The sequence below is a fragment of the Scatophagus argus genome, chromosome 14 (genome assembly GCF_020382885.2).
Source record: "Scatophagus argus isolate fScaArg1 chromosome 14, fScaArg1.pri, whole genome shotgun sequence".
Classification (NCBI taxonomy): Eukaryota; Metazoa; Chordata; class Actinopteri; family Scatophagidae; genus Scatophagus; species Scatophagus argus.
Window position 1 is genome coordinate 7,591,429 of NC_058506.1, and position 15,219 is coordinate 7,606,647.

At 40.1% G+C, this 15,219-nt stretch overlaps 1 protein-coding gene across 6 annotated transcripts in view; it reads left to right on the forward strand.

Annotated features, from left to right (window-relative positions):
* Positions 1–801: 801 nt before the first annotated feature.
* Positions 802–15,219, forward strand: part of acaca (acetyl-CoA carboxylase alpha) — a 32,200-nt gene continuing 17,782 nt past the window's right edge. For 4 of the 6 annotated variants that reach the window (XM_046410046.1, XM_046410047.1, XM_046410048.1 and 1 more), the window contains exons 1-28: positions 802–823; positions 1,614–1,869; positions 3,780–3,912; positions 4,034–4,172; positions 4,362–4,471; positions 4,565–4,646; positions 4,759–4,857; positions 5,152–5,258; positions 5,361–5,471; positions 5,667–5,876; positions 6,014–6,184; positions 6,780–6,941; positions 7,134–7,297; positions 7,413–7,563; positions 7,790–7,893; positions 7,985–8,212; positions 8,374–8,524; positions 9,052–9,186; positions 9,784–9,930; positions 10,018–10,206; positions 11,089–11,189; positions 11,498–11,586; positions 11,792–11,916; positions 12,277–12,390; positions 13,192–13,305; positions 13,400–13,489; positions 13,600–13,718; positions 15,092–15,115. In XM_046410046.1, the coding sequence (XP_046266002.1) occupies positions 1,640–1,869; positions 3,780–3,912; positions 4,034–4,172; positions 4,362–4,471; positions 4,565–4,646; positions 4,759–4,857; positions 5,152–5,258; positions 5,361–5,471; positions 5,667–5,876; positions 6,014–6,184; positions 6,780–6,941; positions 7,134–7,297; positions 7,413–7,563; positions 7,790–7,893; positions 7,985–8,212; positions 8,374–8,524; positions 9,052–9,186; positions 9,784–9,930; positions 10,018–10,206; positions 11,089–11,189; positions 11,498–11,586; positions 11,792–11,916; positions 12,277–12,390; positions 13,192–13,305; positions 13,400–13,489; positions 13,600–13,718; positions 15,092–15,115 (3,599 nt within the window). In that variant the 5' untranslated portion in view covers positions 802–823; positions 1,614–1,639. The remainder of the gene's footprint in view (positions 824–1,613; positions 1,870–3,779; positions 3,913–4,033; positions 4,173–4,361; positions 4,472–4,564; positions 4,647–4,758; positions 4,858–5,151; positions 5,259–5,360; positions 5,472–5,666; positions 5,877–6,013; positions 6,185–6,779; positions 6,942–7,133; positions 7,298–7,412; positions 7,564–7,789; positions 7,894–7,984; positions 8,213–8,373; positions 8,525–9,051; positions 9,187–9,783; positions 9,931–10,017; positions 10,207–11,088; positions 11,190–11,497; positions 11,587–11,791; positions 11,917–12,276; positions 12,391–13,191; positions 13,306–13,399; positions 13,490–13,599; positions 13,719–15,091; positions 15,116–15,219) is intronic. The other 2 variants (XM_046410049.1, XM_046410051.1) reach the window with 1 other exon arrangement.

Sequence of the window (15,219 nt, forward strand, 5' to 3'; positions counted from 1 at the left end):
TATATAAACAGTTATTTTAATATCACATCATATTACCTATCTCAAATAATATATTCTACAACGTTTGTACTATTTGTATTTAATTTCCCAAACATTATGTGTTGCAGCCATCTTGAGTGTGAAATCTTTTCTACCTCATGTATTTCTATAGCGGAAGCTGCGGTCGTAGGTCAACGTCCAAAAGTAACCTGCCTGCGCATCATCACATCACCCCACTCTCTGCTGTTGAGGCGTTTGTCGGAGATGTGTGACCTCACCATGATGTGATTTTTTTTTTCATTCATTGCTGGAAACAGGGATGTCTGGTAGACGCAGTTAATTTATCGATCTGTTGGACTCAAGCATTTCAGGATCACGTTTCGGTTTATCTCCACCGGTGAGTTGATGTTTATCTCAGATTATGTTACACAAGCCTGGCTGTCATTAGTTCCGTTCAGAAGATTTCTACTAGCTATTGGCGAGTACACCTGTAGCGTACTCAGCACTACTGTATTAGCCGTTACTATGTCAATATAAGTGTATTAACCACTGCCGGTAAGCTAGCTAGCTGTGGCGAGTTGTGTGCCTGTGTTAAGATAGGAAGCTAGCTTTACTGAAGGGGTAACTTTGTGCGGTAAAGTTGATTAAACGCAAACCTGAACTAAAAAAGTTGTTCATGAGCTATGTCCTTTAATAACACGGAATATGCCGGAACATTCGTTCTGCTAACAAGCTAAATTCCGTGCTCCGTATCAATTTGGGATGTTCCTTTGGCTCACGCTTGCAGTGTGTCTGATTGCGGTGCTTGGCTTGTTTTTCTGGTCTCGCAAGCAGCTATCGATAGGTAAGGAAGGTGTGCCTTACTTGTGAGTCTACTCTTTTTACTTGAACACACAGTGGGGAAAATGTAGTTGTAGCAACGTAAAGGAAGAAAGGCTGGATATTACTGTGGTAGGTAAATGATTTGTTGCTAATTCTACTTAGTGGTGTTTGTAATGTTAATTTTGCAATCGAATTAAAAACTTAACTTGTCCAATACTAGAGCAGGTAATGTCAGTCTGTTTAGCAAAATGTGCTTTGAAATCAATGTGTGCATCTTACAGTTGTAACTTTAGTCATACAGTTGTCTCAGCCATTACATTATAATGTAAGATCGACTAAAAACGTATTTTGTGTGCATTGGTTTGGATTGGCACCTACACTTAAAGTGCATGTCAACGTGCAAGCGGGATTGTCCACGTTTTGCAAAGTGCGGCTGTTTGAATGCATGCTTCTCACTTAAGCAGTTGTTTGATGGGGTTGACATTATTTAGGGATAAAATAGTGCCTCAGTTGCTTCTCAGTAGTATGAGCAGGCTTACATGTAAATACTATTATAACATCCTTATTATTTTGATACACATATGTTTCAGCGTGTTTAGTGATTGTCCTTTTCAGAACCTGTACACGATGTGCTGATGCTGTCAGTCCACGTGTTGCAATATCAGTTGTTTTATCAAGATACTTAAGTTCATTACCCACTTTTGCAATATGACAAACAGCATCACATGTCAGTCAAGGCAACCCTGTACCCTGATATTTGGACTCTGTATCTTCTTTATAACTGTCATTGCCACTGTTGTGTTTCTTGCTAGTATTTGCAACCTGTTCGTGTCCAGCTATGGCACAGCAGGATGGTGCTGCTAAGAAGAACCCTGCCATTACGCCGTTGCACTCTCACTTTATGGTGGGATCAGTGTCAGAGGAGAACTCGGAGGATGAAATCCAAGGGAAGCCTGACGTACAGCTGGAGGAAAAGGAGACTCGATCCTTGTCACCATCCTCCGGTAGTTCAGATAGCACATATGAAATGGGATTTGACCACCTTGATGGCCCCATGCACAATCTAAGGTAGGAATCCAAACCTGGTCTGTTTGCATCCCCTCTAATCTCTTGATTTTCGCTGTTATTTTTTCACAGAATATTGTGATTATTATATTAGTTAAATGTGTGGTTGCAGATTTTTATTTTATGTTGATTTGCTCGGGTATTCTGAAGCAGAAGCAGGTCTGATGCAGATCAATTTGTATCAACAGTGTTTAGAAAACTAATTTTCCAAATCTGGAGTTCGTTGTTGCAATTAAGTAATATCTGTTGCAATTCAAGTATTTTTGGATTATTTACTTTTATTCAGTCATTTGCCTGTGTACTTGTAGTGATGCATTAAATTTACGCACATGCAAATGTGAATTACAAATATGAAACCTGAAACTTCAGATGCTGTGCTTATGACACTAGTCCTATTGGACTGGAAGTATAAAGTATATTCTGATCAGACTCCTCCTTTGCTGTGTAGCCCCCTTATGCAATACTTATGAAAAACGTGGTTTCACTAGCTGCAGACTTCTAAAGAGGGTTCTCTGTGTCCCGAGTCCATGAGGTAGGCCTAAAATATAGCCACAGACTTCAGAATGTTGGTTTGGGAAAGTTGAAAAATGTTGACACACAGAAATTTTCAAGCCCACAGTGAAAAGGAGCTATTCAGTACTGATAGAATTTCCTTTAAAGTTTTCAACAGTTTTCAGGCTTTCTGCCAGCCTTAGTGTTTTTTTTTTCCCCAGTGGGCTCCCAAAACCTCTCATTCCACTGTCACTTTCACAGATGGAAGGCTTTTAAATTAAATTTTCCTCTAAAGCCTCACAGCAGATTTGGATTTCAAATGATGTGATTCAGATGAGTCCATAATGCAGAGTATTTTCATATTGATATCTTTCATAATTACGTGCATCTTCTTTTCCTGCTTGTCAAAGCGGGTGTAAAGCTGCTTTCATACATGCTTTTGATGTTTATCTGGAAACTTCCAAGATACTGTTGTGTTATACAGCCAACCATGTGGGCAGTGTTTTTTTTTGTGTGCCAGTCATGAAAACTATGGTTTTGTTTGCAACTTTATAACCACATTATCTATGTATGACAGGCTCTTATAGATCTCAGTAATTGCTTTGTTCAGTCTGGTTTTGTTGGATGGTTTTGCAAGGACAGTGAGGATGAGAGACAAGAAACTTTATGAAGCTGAAATGGCTGTTTTAAAACTCGATGTACTGGATGGGTGCACTTCCTCCACCCCCCTCCAATTGTTTCTCTCACAGCACAGAACCTCCACCTCCACAGCTGGGTCGAAATCTGAGTCTCCGTTCAATAGAAGCTCAATTGCCTTGTCCTGGTAACCCCTTACAGTGATGCAATAGTGCAGTATCAGGCCACAGAAGCCAGCCAGCCAAACGAGCTCAGGCACTGCCACACCCTTCAGCTGATATCATATCCCTCCCCCTGTACTGCCCCTTCCCCTGTATGGTTCCTCTACAGGGTGGAGCTTGATTCAAATTGTTCTGCTTGTCCCATCGGAGGCACTTGCCCAAGCATGTATATACAGTATGTCTGAAAAGTAAAGTTTTGTGGCCCATTGCGCATAATATGTTCTGCGCTATCAGTGGTTATATTGTAAGGCTTGAAGATAACCATGATGACCCTTTATTTTTGCTTCTCTAACTCACTCACAAGCCATAAAATTTAAGATAAGAAAGATAGTCAAATCCTGTCTTTCTTAGTTAAATTGTCTTTTTATCAGTATGAGATAATATCGATGTGTTTTTATCTCTTGGCCTGTAAACATAAACTGTCTTTAAAGCTGCTACTGAAAGACTTGCACAGTTGTTAGTTTATTAGTTGCTATTAGCATATCGAGCTAAGACCTCCTTCCACCTAAAAGTTGAGGTGTTATGAAGGGCCATTACATTCATTTTTTGTGTATCTTAAAACAGACCAAGCATGTCAGGGCTGCACCTGGTGAAGCAAGGCAGAGATCGCCGGCGTATTGACCTCCAGAGGGACTTCACCGTGGCTTCTCCTGCTGAATTTGTCACCCGCTTTGGTGGCAACAAGGTTATTGAGAAGGTAGAGATTGCAATAATTACAATTACACAATTACAATAGGAAATAATAATGCACATATTGTAGCCACAGTAGTATCTGTGACAGCATTAGACAATAATTCAATTGCCTATTGTCTCTTCAGGTGCTTATTGCAAACAATGGCATTGCAGCAGTCAAATGCATGCGTTCCATCCGCCGCTGGGCCTATGAGATGTTTCGCAATGAAAGGGCAATCCGCTTTGTCGTAATGGTGACCCCAGAGGACCTGAAGGCTAATGCAGGTGAGCTTTAACATAATATGAACACGTATGAGTGAATTACTGGACAGTTTATGCCCTGAAACTCAGTGTTGCAGTGTATCCAAACATTTAAAGTAATTCAGAAGAAAGCAAACCAGTGAGGAATATTGCAGATGTAAATGCAGATGATTTTGGGAAAAAATAGGTTCTCTGTGTCTCTTTCTTTCATAGAGTACATCAAAATGGCAGATCATTACGTGCCCGTGCCAGGAGGGACTAACAACAACAACTATGCCAATGTGGAGCTCATTCTGGACATTGCTAAACGCATACCTGTTCAGGTACCGCTGCATACTTAATATGTGCACAGTTTTCCCACAGTAATTAACCGTTTTATCTTTAGTTGGATATCTGTTATCCTGTATTCCTTACAGGCAGTGTGGGCTGGGTGGGGTCATGCCTCAGAGAACCCCAAACTCCCAGAGCTTCTTCACAAGCATGGCATTGCCTTCATGGGTAAGAAAAGCTTCTTACTTTATCTATCATTTTATTGACCCTTTCATTTACCTTCACATTATCAGTTTGCTCAACCAAAATTTCTTTGTGTAATTGCCTATTCTTTCCTCAGGCCCTCCAAGTCAGGCTATGTGGGCTCTAGGAGACAAGATTGCCTCTTCTATCGTGGCTCAGACAGCTGGCATTCCAACATTGCCATGGAGTGGTACAGGTAGGTCACAGCTTGTGTGGGGTCCAAAGATAGTCTTGTAACAATTAAATGATGAGGGGGACAAAAGGTTTCCTTATTATTTAAAAAACAAGAAAAAACAACAACAGTCAATAGTTCGTGAATTCATACTTCATGTAGAATATGTGTATATATACTTTTCTAAACATTTTTATGTCTGTGTTGCAAATACCTGGTGTTTCAAGGCAGATCCCTGAGATTTCAGAAAAAGAAGTTATTAACATTGTACCATTGCACTGACAAGTATGCATGCTGAATATGCTGTCTCTTTCTCAGGCCTGACAGTTGAATGGACTGAGAACAACCAAAAGAAGAGAATCATCAATGTCCCCACTGATGTGTATGAGCTGGGCTGCATCCAGGATGTCGAGGATGGACTTAAAGTAAGTGTGTTATCTAACTTAGAGTTAATAATGACAGATGCATGTTGCTCGAGCTGTGCATACTTGCTTGTATGCCGTAAAGTTGTGTATATCCGTTGCCAGGCTGCAGAGAAGATCGGCTACCCCGTGATGGTGAAGGCCTCAGAGGGAGGAGGAGGAAAAGGCATCCGTAAAGTCAACTGTGTTGAAGATTTCCCGAACCTCTTCAGACAGGTAAATGTAAACCCAAAGTTATTCTGGTTTAAAATATATCATGCCAGACTTAACTCATTATACAGGGGGTGTGAACGCATTCTTAAAGGTCCACATGGAACATTTGGCTTCACCAAACTGGATTCAACTGGGGAAAAATAATACAAGAATTTTTTGTGCATTTGTTGAATACAAGAAAATGCTTTCGTTTTCTAGGTCCAGGCAGAAGTTCCAGGCTCACCTATTTTCGTCATGCAGCTAGCCAAGCATGCCCGCCACTTAGAAGTTCAGATCTTGGCTGATCAGTATGGCAATGCCATTTCACTGTTTGGTCGAGACTGTTCTGTGCAGCGACGGCACCAGAAAATTATAGAGGAGGCTCCTGCTACCATCGCCACATCTGATGTGTTTGAGGATATGGAAAAGGTACAACCCATCCAACTTTGTTTATACTTATATATAGCTGACAAATGGAGAGCTAAGATCAACAATGTAAATTCAGATTAACTAAACCTTGAGCATATTTGAACCTTGATATGAATCAAGTTGTTTTCTCTCCTCAGTGTGCAGTGAGGCTGGCTAAGATGGTTGGGTATGTCAGTGCAGGCACAGTGGAGTACCTGTACAGCCAAGATGGCAGCTTCTACTTCCTGGAGCTCAATCCCCGTCTGCAGGTGGAACACCCCTGTACTGAGATGGTAGCTGATGTCAACTTGCCTGCTGCTCAGCTGCAGGTCAGTCTCACCCATGCATGCCTGCAGAGATAGAAAGAGCACACCGTCACATCACATACAACACATTTGAGTCTGTTACTATCTCGTAACAGATGAAGTTAGCATGCTTCACCACTTGGTACTGGATGAGCTCCGGTCCGTATGGGATCCGACTGCATGATAAGGAGGCAAAACACAGAAACTGTGTATTAGATCCAGTGGTAGTAGGACCACTTGGTCACGTGTTCTTTTCTGCAGTGTTTAGGATTGTGTATAATTAGGTCAGTGGCAGACAAGCTGAAGGGCAGTGTTGCTGGGAAAGCTTTGTAGTCAAGCTGATTGGGTGTCACTGTAGGAGTGATACAGACTCTCTGGCCCCGGAGACGATAGTATTTTTTCCCCAGCAACAACAAGACTCACTGTCTCCCATGATGTTGTTTATGTTGTTTGAGTTCAGAGGAGCATGTCGGGAAAAAATCTCATTTGTTCAATACAAATACATTGCTGTGCTGTTAACTATGTTTGTTGAAGGCATGTGAGCCTGTCCCTTAAGTTCTATATATGTCTGTTTCCTAGCATAAACTTGTGTTGTACTAATTCCAATGTCTTCTGTCAGATTGCTATGGGTATTCCTCTTCAAAGGATCAAAGATATCCGGATGCTTTATGGGGTCCAGCCTTGGGGAGACTCTCCCATTGACTTTGAGGGTCTGTCGACAGCCCCCTCCCCAAGGGGCCATGTGATTGCAGCACGTATCACCAGTGAAAATCCTGATGAGGTAAGCCTCAGTCTCTTCTGGTGCACAAAATACTTTTGTTCCTGTTCAGTTTTGTTCACTTTGATATTCTGTTCCATTACTAGAGGTTGTTGTTATTACTTTTCCTTCTAAATTTCAGAATTGTTTTTGATTTTAGTTCATGTTTTGAGAAAATTAATTGTGTGTCTTTGTGTGGATGTGGTATGATTGCAGGGTTTCAAGCCAAGCTCTGGAACAGTGCAAGAGCTGAATTTCCGTAGCAATAAGAACGTGTGGGGCTACTTCAGTGTTGCAGCGGCCGGAGGGCTACATGAGTTTGCCGATTCCCAGTTTGGACACTGTTTTTCTTGGGGAGAGAACCGAGAAGAAGCCATCTCGTGAGTATACACAGAGTACTCAAAAACCCAATATTTATCCCTAATATTTATTTTTTTTGTCTGGATATCTTTATACTAATCATATTATGTTGTTAAATCTTAATCTTTTTTTTAGCAACATGGTGGTGGCTTTAAAGGAGCTGTCCATCAGAGGAGACTTTAGGACCACAGTGGAATACCTTATTAAGCTATTGGAGACGGAAAGCTTTCAGCACAACAGCATTGACACGGGCTGGCTCGACAGGCTAATCTCAGAGAAGATGCAGGTACGTAGATCTCAGTTGTGGCCACTACGTGCTCTTTATGAAAACTATTGTGAAAGAAAGATATGTTTTACTGACACATAATGTTAGTCCTGAAACTGCGCTATATTCAAGAGTTGAAATAGTAGTAAGACCTGGTGATTTATCTACTTGGCACCATAAGGTTTGACTTTATGCTTGCATGTTTATTGTTTTTCTGGATAAGAAGTCAGTTATATGTTGTATGCAGGCAGAGCGTCCGGACACCATGCTGGGCATCGTAAGTGGGGCTCTTCATGTGGCAGATGTTAATCTGAGAAACAGTGTGTCCAACTTTCTGCATTCTCTTGAAAGGTAAAATGTGACATACCGTAGTGATCTATTTCAGTCAGTCAACAAAAACAAGCTTGGGAACTGTTGATAACACAGTATGATGTCTGACCAGGGGACAGGTGCTGCCAGCACACACACTACTCAACACTGTGGATGTAGAGCTGATCTATGAAGGTACTAAGTATGTCCTGAAAGTGACACGCCAGTCTCCCAACTCCTACGTGGTCATCATGAACAACTCTTCTGCTGAGGTGGATGTCCATCGGCTCAGTGATGGAGGTCTTTTGCTGTCTTATGATGGAAGCAGCTACACTACCTACATGAAGGAAGAGGTGGACAGGTAAGAGGAAACGAAGATTTAAAATGAAATTATCACTACTAATTTATCTCTAAGTTTACCAAAGAGTAGAAGGAACAAAAAGATGATGAAATGCCATGTCCTTATTCTATTAATTTTATTTAATTTCTATTAATTTATTAATAATCTTTTTTCCCCTACAGGTATCGCATCACAATTGGGAACAAGACTTGTGTTTTTGAAAGGGAGAATGATCCTTCGATGCTGCGATCTCCTTCAGCAGGAAAACTAATCCAGTACACAGTTGAGGATGGTGGACACGTGTTTTCTGGCCAGTGCTACGCTGAAATAGAGGTACACTCTGTTGTGTGTATGTCATCCACAAAGAAGATGGAATCAGTTCAAATGTATTTAACTTTTGTTTAAGTTGTATAGATGTAACCTTTGTACTAGGAGTGAGTAAAAAAAAAAATGGATTCACACAAGAATCTTGATTCTTATTGCTTACAGTTCATAGTCGATTCAGAAATGTCTAAGATCAGTTTTCTGAATGTTTGTTAATGATTAATAATGTTAATCTTATGCTGATAGAGCAAAAAAGGCAAAACTCAATGGGAAGAGCCATGCGGCATTATCTTGTAATTTATCTTCACAAAAGGCAGCAGCTTCAAGCATTTTTTTATTTAATGACTAATTAATTACCTCTGTGTGACAGTCAAAGTGCCCTCTTCATTTTCTTCAGTCAAGAGTCCATTTTGTATCAAGAAATCATTTTTGAAATGAAAATGGATTTTGAGATGAATCAAACTCCCAAGAATCTGAATCGAATTTTGCGATTCCCAGAAATTCTCATTCTTTCTTTGTACTTCCTGTAATTCCAGGTGATGAAGATGGTAATGACCCTTACAGCTGCAGAGTCTGGTTGTATTCACTATGTGAAGAGGGCTGGAGCGGCCCTTGAGCCTGGCTGTGTCATTGCCAAGCTGCAACTAGACGACCCAAGCAGAGTGCAACAGGTACTGTGTGTCTATAGTGTATACCTGTGTGTCACAGGTATGCCGCAGGATTTCTCATGTACCTGGACCAGAATGACCCAAAATGGGTCATGGGTTATTTATTTATTTTTTTTCAAAATTCACGCCATTCATATAATATTTCAGCTATTAAGAAAAGCAACATGTGTTCAAAGGACCTCTGAAGCTTACTGAATAGTTATTTGAGTATTTGCATTTTTGTTTATGACTATTTAGTGGAATCGCAGCAACAGTGAGGCAGGAGACTGAGGGTGCCAGTGAAAGTGATTGATCAGTTATCTGAAGGGAACAAGTGTTAGCATTAACATGTAAACAAAACTAATGTCAGGCTGTCTTAATGTTTCACTACTAATTAGGTGATAACACCGAAATAAGAAAAGGAGTAACTTAAACATCTTGTGCTTCTTTTTTGGAAAGACATTATTCAGGGTAAATACATGTTTCTTCAACCTGCATTTAGACAGGGTAGCCTGCCACTCCCTCCTACCAGACTACCTCCTTGAAAATGCTTGCGTATGAAATATCAGCACATGGGCAACAATGCTGTAAAATGTGTCTTAACAAGTGTCTGTCTTGTAGGCGGAGCTGTACACAGGGGCCTTGCCTTCTGTCCAGGCAGTAGCCCTCAGAGGGGAGAAGCTACACAGGGTCTTCCATAACACACTGGATCACCTTGTTCACATAATGAATGGCTACTGTCTACCTGAGCCTTTTTTCAGTGCTAAGGTAAAAATTCATAACACCTACACACCAACATGAGCTGTCCTGACTGTGAGCAGTTTCTTCAGTGTATACCTCCTGTTTCTGTTCTAGCTGAAAGAATGGGTGGAAAGATTGATGAAAACCATGCGTGATCCCTCTTTGCCACTGTTGGAGCTTCAAGACATCATGACTAGTGTGTCAGGTCGCATCCCACCTGCTGTCGAGAAAGCCATCAAGAAGGAGATGGCTCAGTATGCTAGCAACATCACCTCTGTGCTCTGCCAGTTTCCCAGCCAGCAGGTGCTCCACCAACACATGCACACGCCATCTTAACTGCACCCAAAGAATTTTTCTTTAATGTGTAATTTTGGAACAGTAAAGCTCCAGTTGAGCACTTGCTTTCCTTTTTTTCCAGAAATAGTAGTATTTGGTTTCCCAGGTTCTGATTAGTAATGAAGATATATAGCAGATTTTAATGCTGCCACATTTGACCATTTACAACGCCAGCAGTAAGACCCTGTTCTAATAAAAATGTGGGATTGTTTTCTGATGATTACTTTCCTGCAAAAGTTAGTTAGCTTGATAGGGGAATTTCTCAACTATAATGTTCATTTGCCAATTTTCCAGTCAATGAGGAAAACACAGCATCCTTGACATTTTGCACAGTTTCTTGTACCAGATATTATTTGCAAATTACTTCAAAATATATATCCAAGTGACCACATATCTGTATAAGTAAAGGGATAAGCAGAATGAATGTGTTATATGTGTGTGCCTAACTGTCTTTACACATATGACATTTGTGTTCACTCTGGGTTTCTAATAATAGCTTGCTTTTATTTTTTATTTTTCCATTAGAGACTGTTTGCTGCTTTATTTCAGTGATACACTGGATTTGATGTGTTGTTGATGGTTAAACATTTTGGACACTTTCATATTTATGCTTAGTTTCTGAAGAGCAGTGACTGGCTTGTGCATTGTCATGATTAGTAGCAATGGAGTGTTATCACACAGCCCTAATGATATTCCTCTTCTAATTTTAAGCACACATTTCACACTCGCTTAGGATCTTATTCAGGATATAATGGATGTAAGATAACGGAGGTCATCAGGGCCACTCGGATTAAATGCTTAAGAGTTTCTACTGCTGTCGGGATTAATGTTTATCTCCCTTGTTTCCAGATTGCAAACATCCTTGACAGCCATGCTGCTACTCTTAACAAGAAGTCAGAGAGAGAAGTCTTCTTTATGAATACACAAAGCATCGTTCAGTTGGTACAGAAGTGAGTATGATACTCTCCGAGTCAATTTAATTCAAAGCTTTACACAGTGAGCACTCTATGACCCAAAGACCAGCTTCTTGAACATAGCAGGTCTGGAATGTCTCTGTCAGACACAAAGTTTAGAAGGCTTATGCTGTAATTTGCTTCATGACATCATCTTTTTTGTAACACTGAGATTGACTTATTTTCTGTTAGACTGTTAAACTGTGCCACAGATTAAGGGATCTACTTTCTGTCCATATTCCCATTTAGTAAGATGCTGTGTGTTTGTGTCGGGTTAGACAGACTTTTTTTTTTTTCTCCAACAGGTATCGTAGTGGAATTCGGGGACACATGAAGGCAGTGGTGATGGACTTGCTCAGACAGTATTTGAAAGTAGAGATCCAGTTTCAGAATGGTGAGGTTCAGCAGCAACACATTGCAGTGACCCGTTGGCACATAACAGATGATGTGGATTTAGCTTTATTGAAGATTTAAAACAAAATGCACTTACTCTTTCTGTCCACTTGGTGGTGCTTTTTCACAATAAACCCCTCAGCATTTGTGACTTTGCAGTTCCCCTGTGTAGCCTTTACCAGAGCTCTTACATGTCTGTTTAACAGGACACTATGACAAGTGTGTGTTTGCTCTGCGTGAGGAAAACAAAGGTGACATGGCCAATGTGCTCAACTATATCTTCTCCCATGCTCAAGTCACCAAGAAGAACCTGCTGGTCACTATGCTGATTGTAAGTATCTGTTCGACAGTCATGATTAACAACAGACAGATGAAATCAGACAGCTTGTCCAAGGCTTCTCCTTTTCAACAGGATACTCAATCATATCCATATTTATGTGTCAGTCGGTGTCATAACAGTATGTTGTGATTGCGGGTGCACTGGCAGATCATTGATGCACTTCTTATACTTCTTGTCTACAGATGTAAATATATGTATTTGTACAGTATGTACTGTTACTATAAGATGTGACTGTAAATAATTCTTTACAAATTACACCTCAGCCTTTGGTATGTAATATCCTTATGCTATTCAAATTTTTGGGTTTTTTCTTAACTTGTGTTGTTATATAATGTTATCTTCTGCATCTAGGACCAACTTTGTGGCCGTGATCCCACACTGACAGATGAACTAATGACCATTTTGACTGAACTTACCCAGCTCAGCAAGACAACCAATGCCAAAGTGGCACTACGTGCCCGGCAGGTTAGATGTGACTCCTAATTTTGTTTGCTTCATATTCCATTGAAAACACATTATATTTAACATTGAGTGCTTACAGACACTTAATTAAATGGGCTGGAGTCTGCTTTTTTCCAGTAAGCTGATTTCTTGATAGTCTTGTGAACAAGAGACCTGATTATTATAATCAGGAACATTTGAGAAACCTGGTGTCCCAGGTAGATTTCTCCTGGAGAACATTTTTTTTCTCTACCATACTGTTTGTAATCTGCTGTGGAGTGAGTAGAAAAGAGAAAACATTACATGAAGCATTGCATTCCATCCAAAATCTGACTCAGATTGTAAATACCACAGAGTTAACTTTCAGAGGTTTTAGTAAGTTTGTTTCCACCCCCTGAACATTTGACTAAAATATATTACATATCTGTTTAAAAGGGGTATGGATCAACAACATGTATCGTTAAAATAAGAAAGCCATGCTTTCAAATTAAGGTTCAGTTTAGGGGAGAACAAACTGACAGAGAACTAAAATGTATCCCACATTACTAAAATGTAAATGGTTAAAGGTGCACTAGGTAGGATTTTTGAGCTTTTATATTAAAAATGGTGAAGTTACATAAAATTATAGTGTTTTATCCCCTCTAAGGCACATGCAGTTTTCCCTTGTTTACTGACACCAGAATTTGGGGTTAGATTTAAGTATTAAGTAAGGTCAGATCTTTCTAATATGTAGATAGATCCATGATCTATAGAGTATTACCACCAGGTGTCACTATATACTTGTATGTCTTTAGCTGTTGTAATTCATTCATCCTCTTTAACCAGGTATTGATCGCTTCCCACCTCCCGTCTTATGAGCTACGACACAACCAGGTGGAGTCCATCTTCCTTTCTGCCATTGATATGTATGGACATCAGTTCTGCATTGAGAACCTGCAGGTAAGCAGTAAATGAGGAACAGTGGTGGAATTGCACAACACTCTAAAAATGGAGAATGTGGTAAAGATCACTAATTATCTCTTTTTTTGTCTAGAAACTGATCCTTTCAGAAACATCCATTTTTGATGTTCTGCCCAACTTCTTCTACCACAGTAATCAGGTAGTGAGAATGGCGGCCCTTGAGGTGAGAGGAATAATGAGCAAATCAGTTTGCCTTGCCTTAATATTATTGGATATTAAAACAGATAGACCACAGACTAATGTTTTCTGTGGTTTTATTTCCAATAACCGCAGGTGTACGTTCGCAGAGCATACATTGCATATGAGCTGAACAGCGTTCAGCATCGACAGCTGAGAGACAACACATGTATAGTAGAGTTCCAGTTCATGCTTCCCACCTCGCACCCAAACAGGTATCGCATACACAAAATGCCTGCAGTGCTCCGGTGCTGCGCATCATCTCTGCTGCTGCTCTCTCTTTAAATGGCATTGTGGATAGGAATCATTACTTGAATTTCCCATTTGTTGACTGATGCAGACATGTTGGCAGCACCAACTTTGTCAACGTTTCATGTTGTTATTTAGTCTGTGTCTTAGTGACAGCACCTGCAGCTGTCTTTTCTTGTTCCTACTCACTACTCCTCAAAGTTATCTGCATCATATGGAGGATCTATTTTACCCCTTTCCCTCAGTTTGTAACCTAGCTAAAGTGTGCTGTGTTTAAACAAAATATATCCCTCCATTGTCTTGAAGTCACTTTTGTGCCATAATTATTATAAGATGGATATATAAAGCGCTGATGATAAATATGTTCATTTTAAAATCACTGCAGCAGTGAAGAGCTGTAATTTTTCACACTCTTATTTCATCCATTGTGCCTCAGTTCCTCTTCCACTTTCCAAGCTATGTGTCATTGTCCATAGTTGTTCTTCATGTAAATGCTCCTCATGTGCAAAGGAAGGTATTTTGCAAGACTGATACTGTTCTTGGTTTGTCAGAAGTGTGTTGAGTGCCATGAACCACAAAGCTCCCACCCTCAAGAGTCATTTGTCAGTTGCCCATCCTTGTAAGTCCTGGAAAAAAGTCCGGGCATCCGAATTCCATGCAAAATTTGAGAATCAGAGAGAAATCTTAGACAAACTTGGGCTTTGTCTATTATGTGCTCAGCATTTGAAAAGCTTATGACAGACAAAGTACTGTGGCATTTCTGTTGCATTTGTGCTCTGCATCCCACCTGTGTGATTGTGTCCAATTTGTCTGTGTGTGAATGTTTGTACGTTTTAGTGTGTTTGCCTGTTGTCGCTTTGTAGAGCTAATATTTTTTTCTGCTATGTCAGCTTGTTCTTCCAGTTAGATGTAGGAAAGCTTTGAATGTCATCATACACACATTTTATTGCATGTTTGTGATTTTATGTGTCTGAATTAACGGTCATGTTTGACTCAACACTGAACTAAACACTGAGCAAAGCCTGCGAATGTGAAATAATCCTCTGTCTTTGTTCAGAGTATATACCTCAGGACAAATAGGCTTTAAGATCTCATAATGCATGTTGTAAAGGGAGCAGTCAGGAAGTGAAACATGCTAAGAAGTTTCCAAGATATACTGATCATCCATTTAACATTCATTGCATTTGTTGTTATATTTTAGATATTGATCAATGCAAAATAAATTGATTGCATTAAAGGACACACACATACATACATGCACATATTGCTACACCTTGACTGTCTTCCTTTCCTGGTGCCTGCCACTAACCACATAGTAATCAATGTTGTTTGATTGCAGAGGGAACATCCCCACTCTAAACAGGTATTGTAAACATTCTTTTTATTGCATAGACTACTAGTGACTGTTGGCTAGCTAGGTGCATGGTCAAAGCAGTAATCCATGTTATAATTAATTCAGCTGGTTAT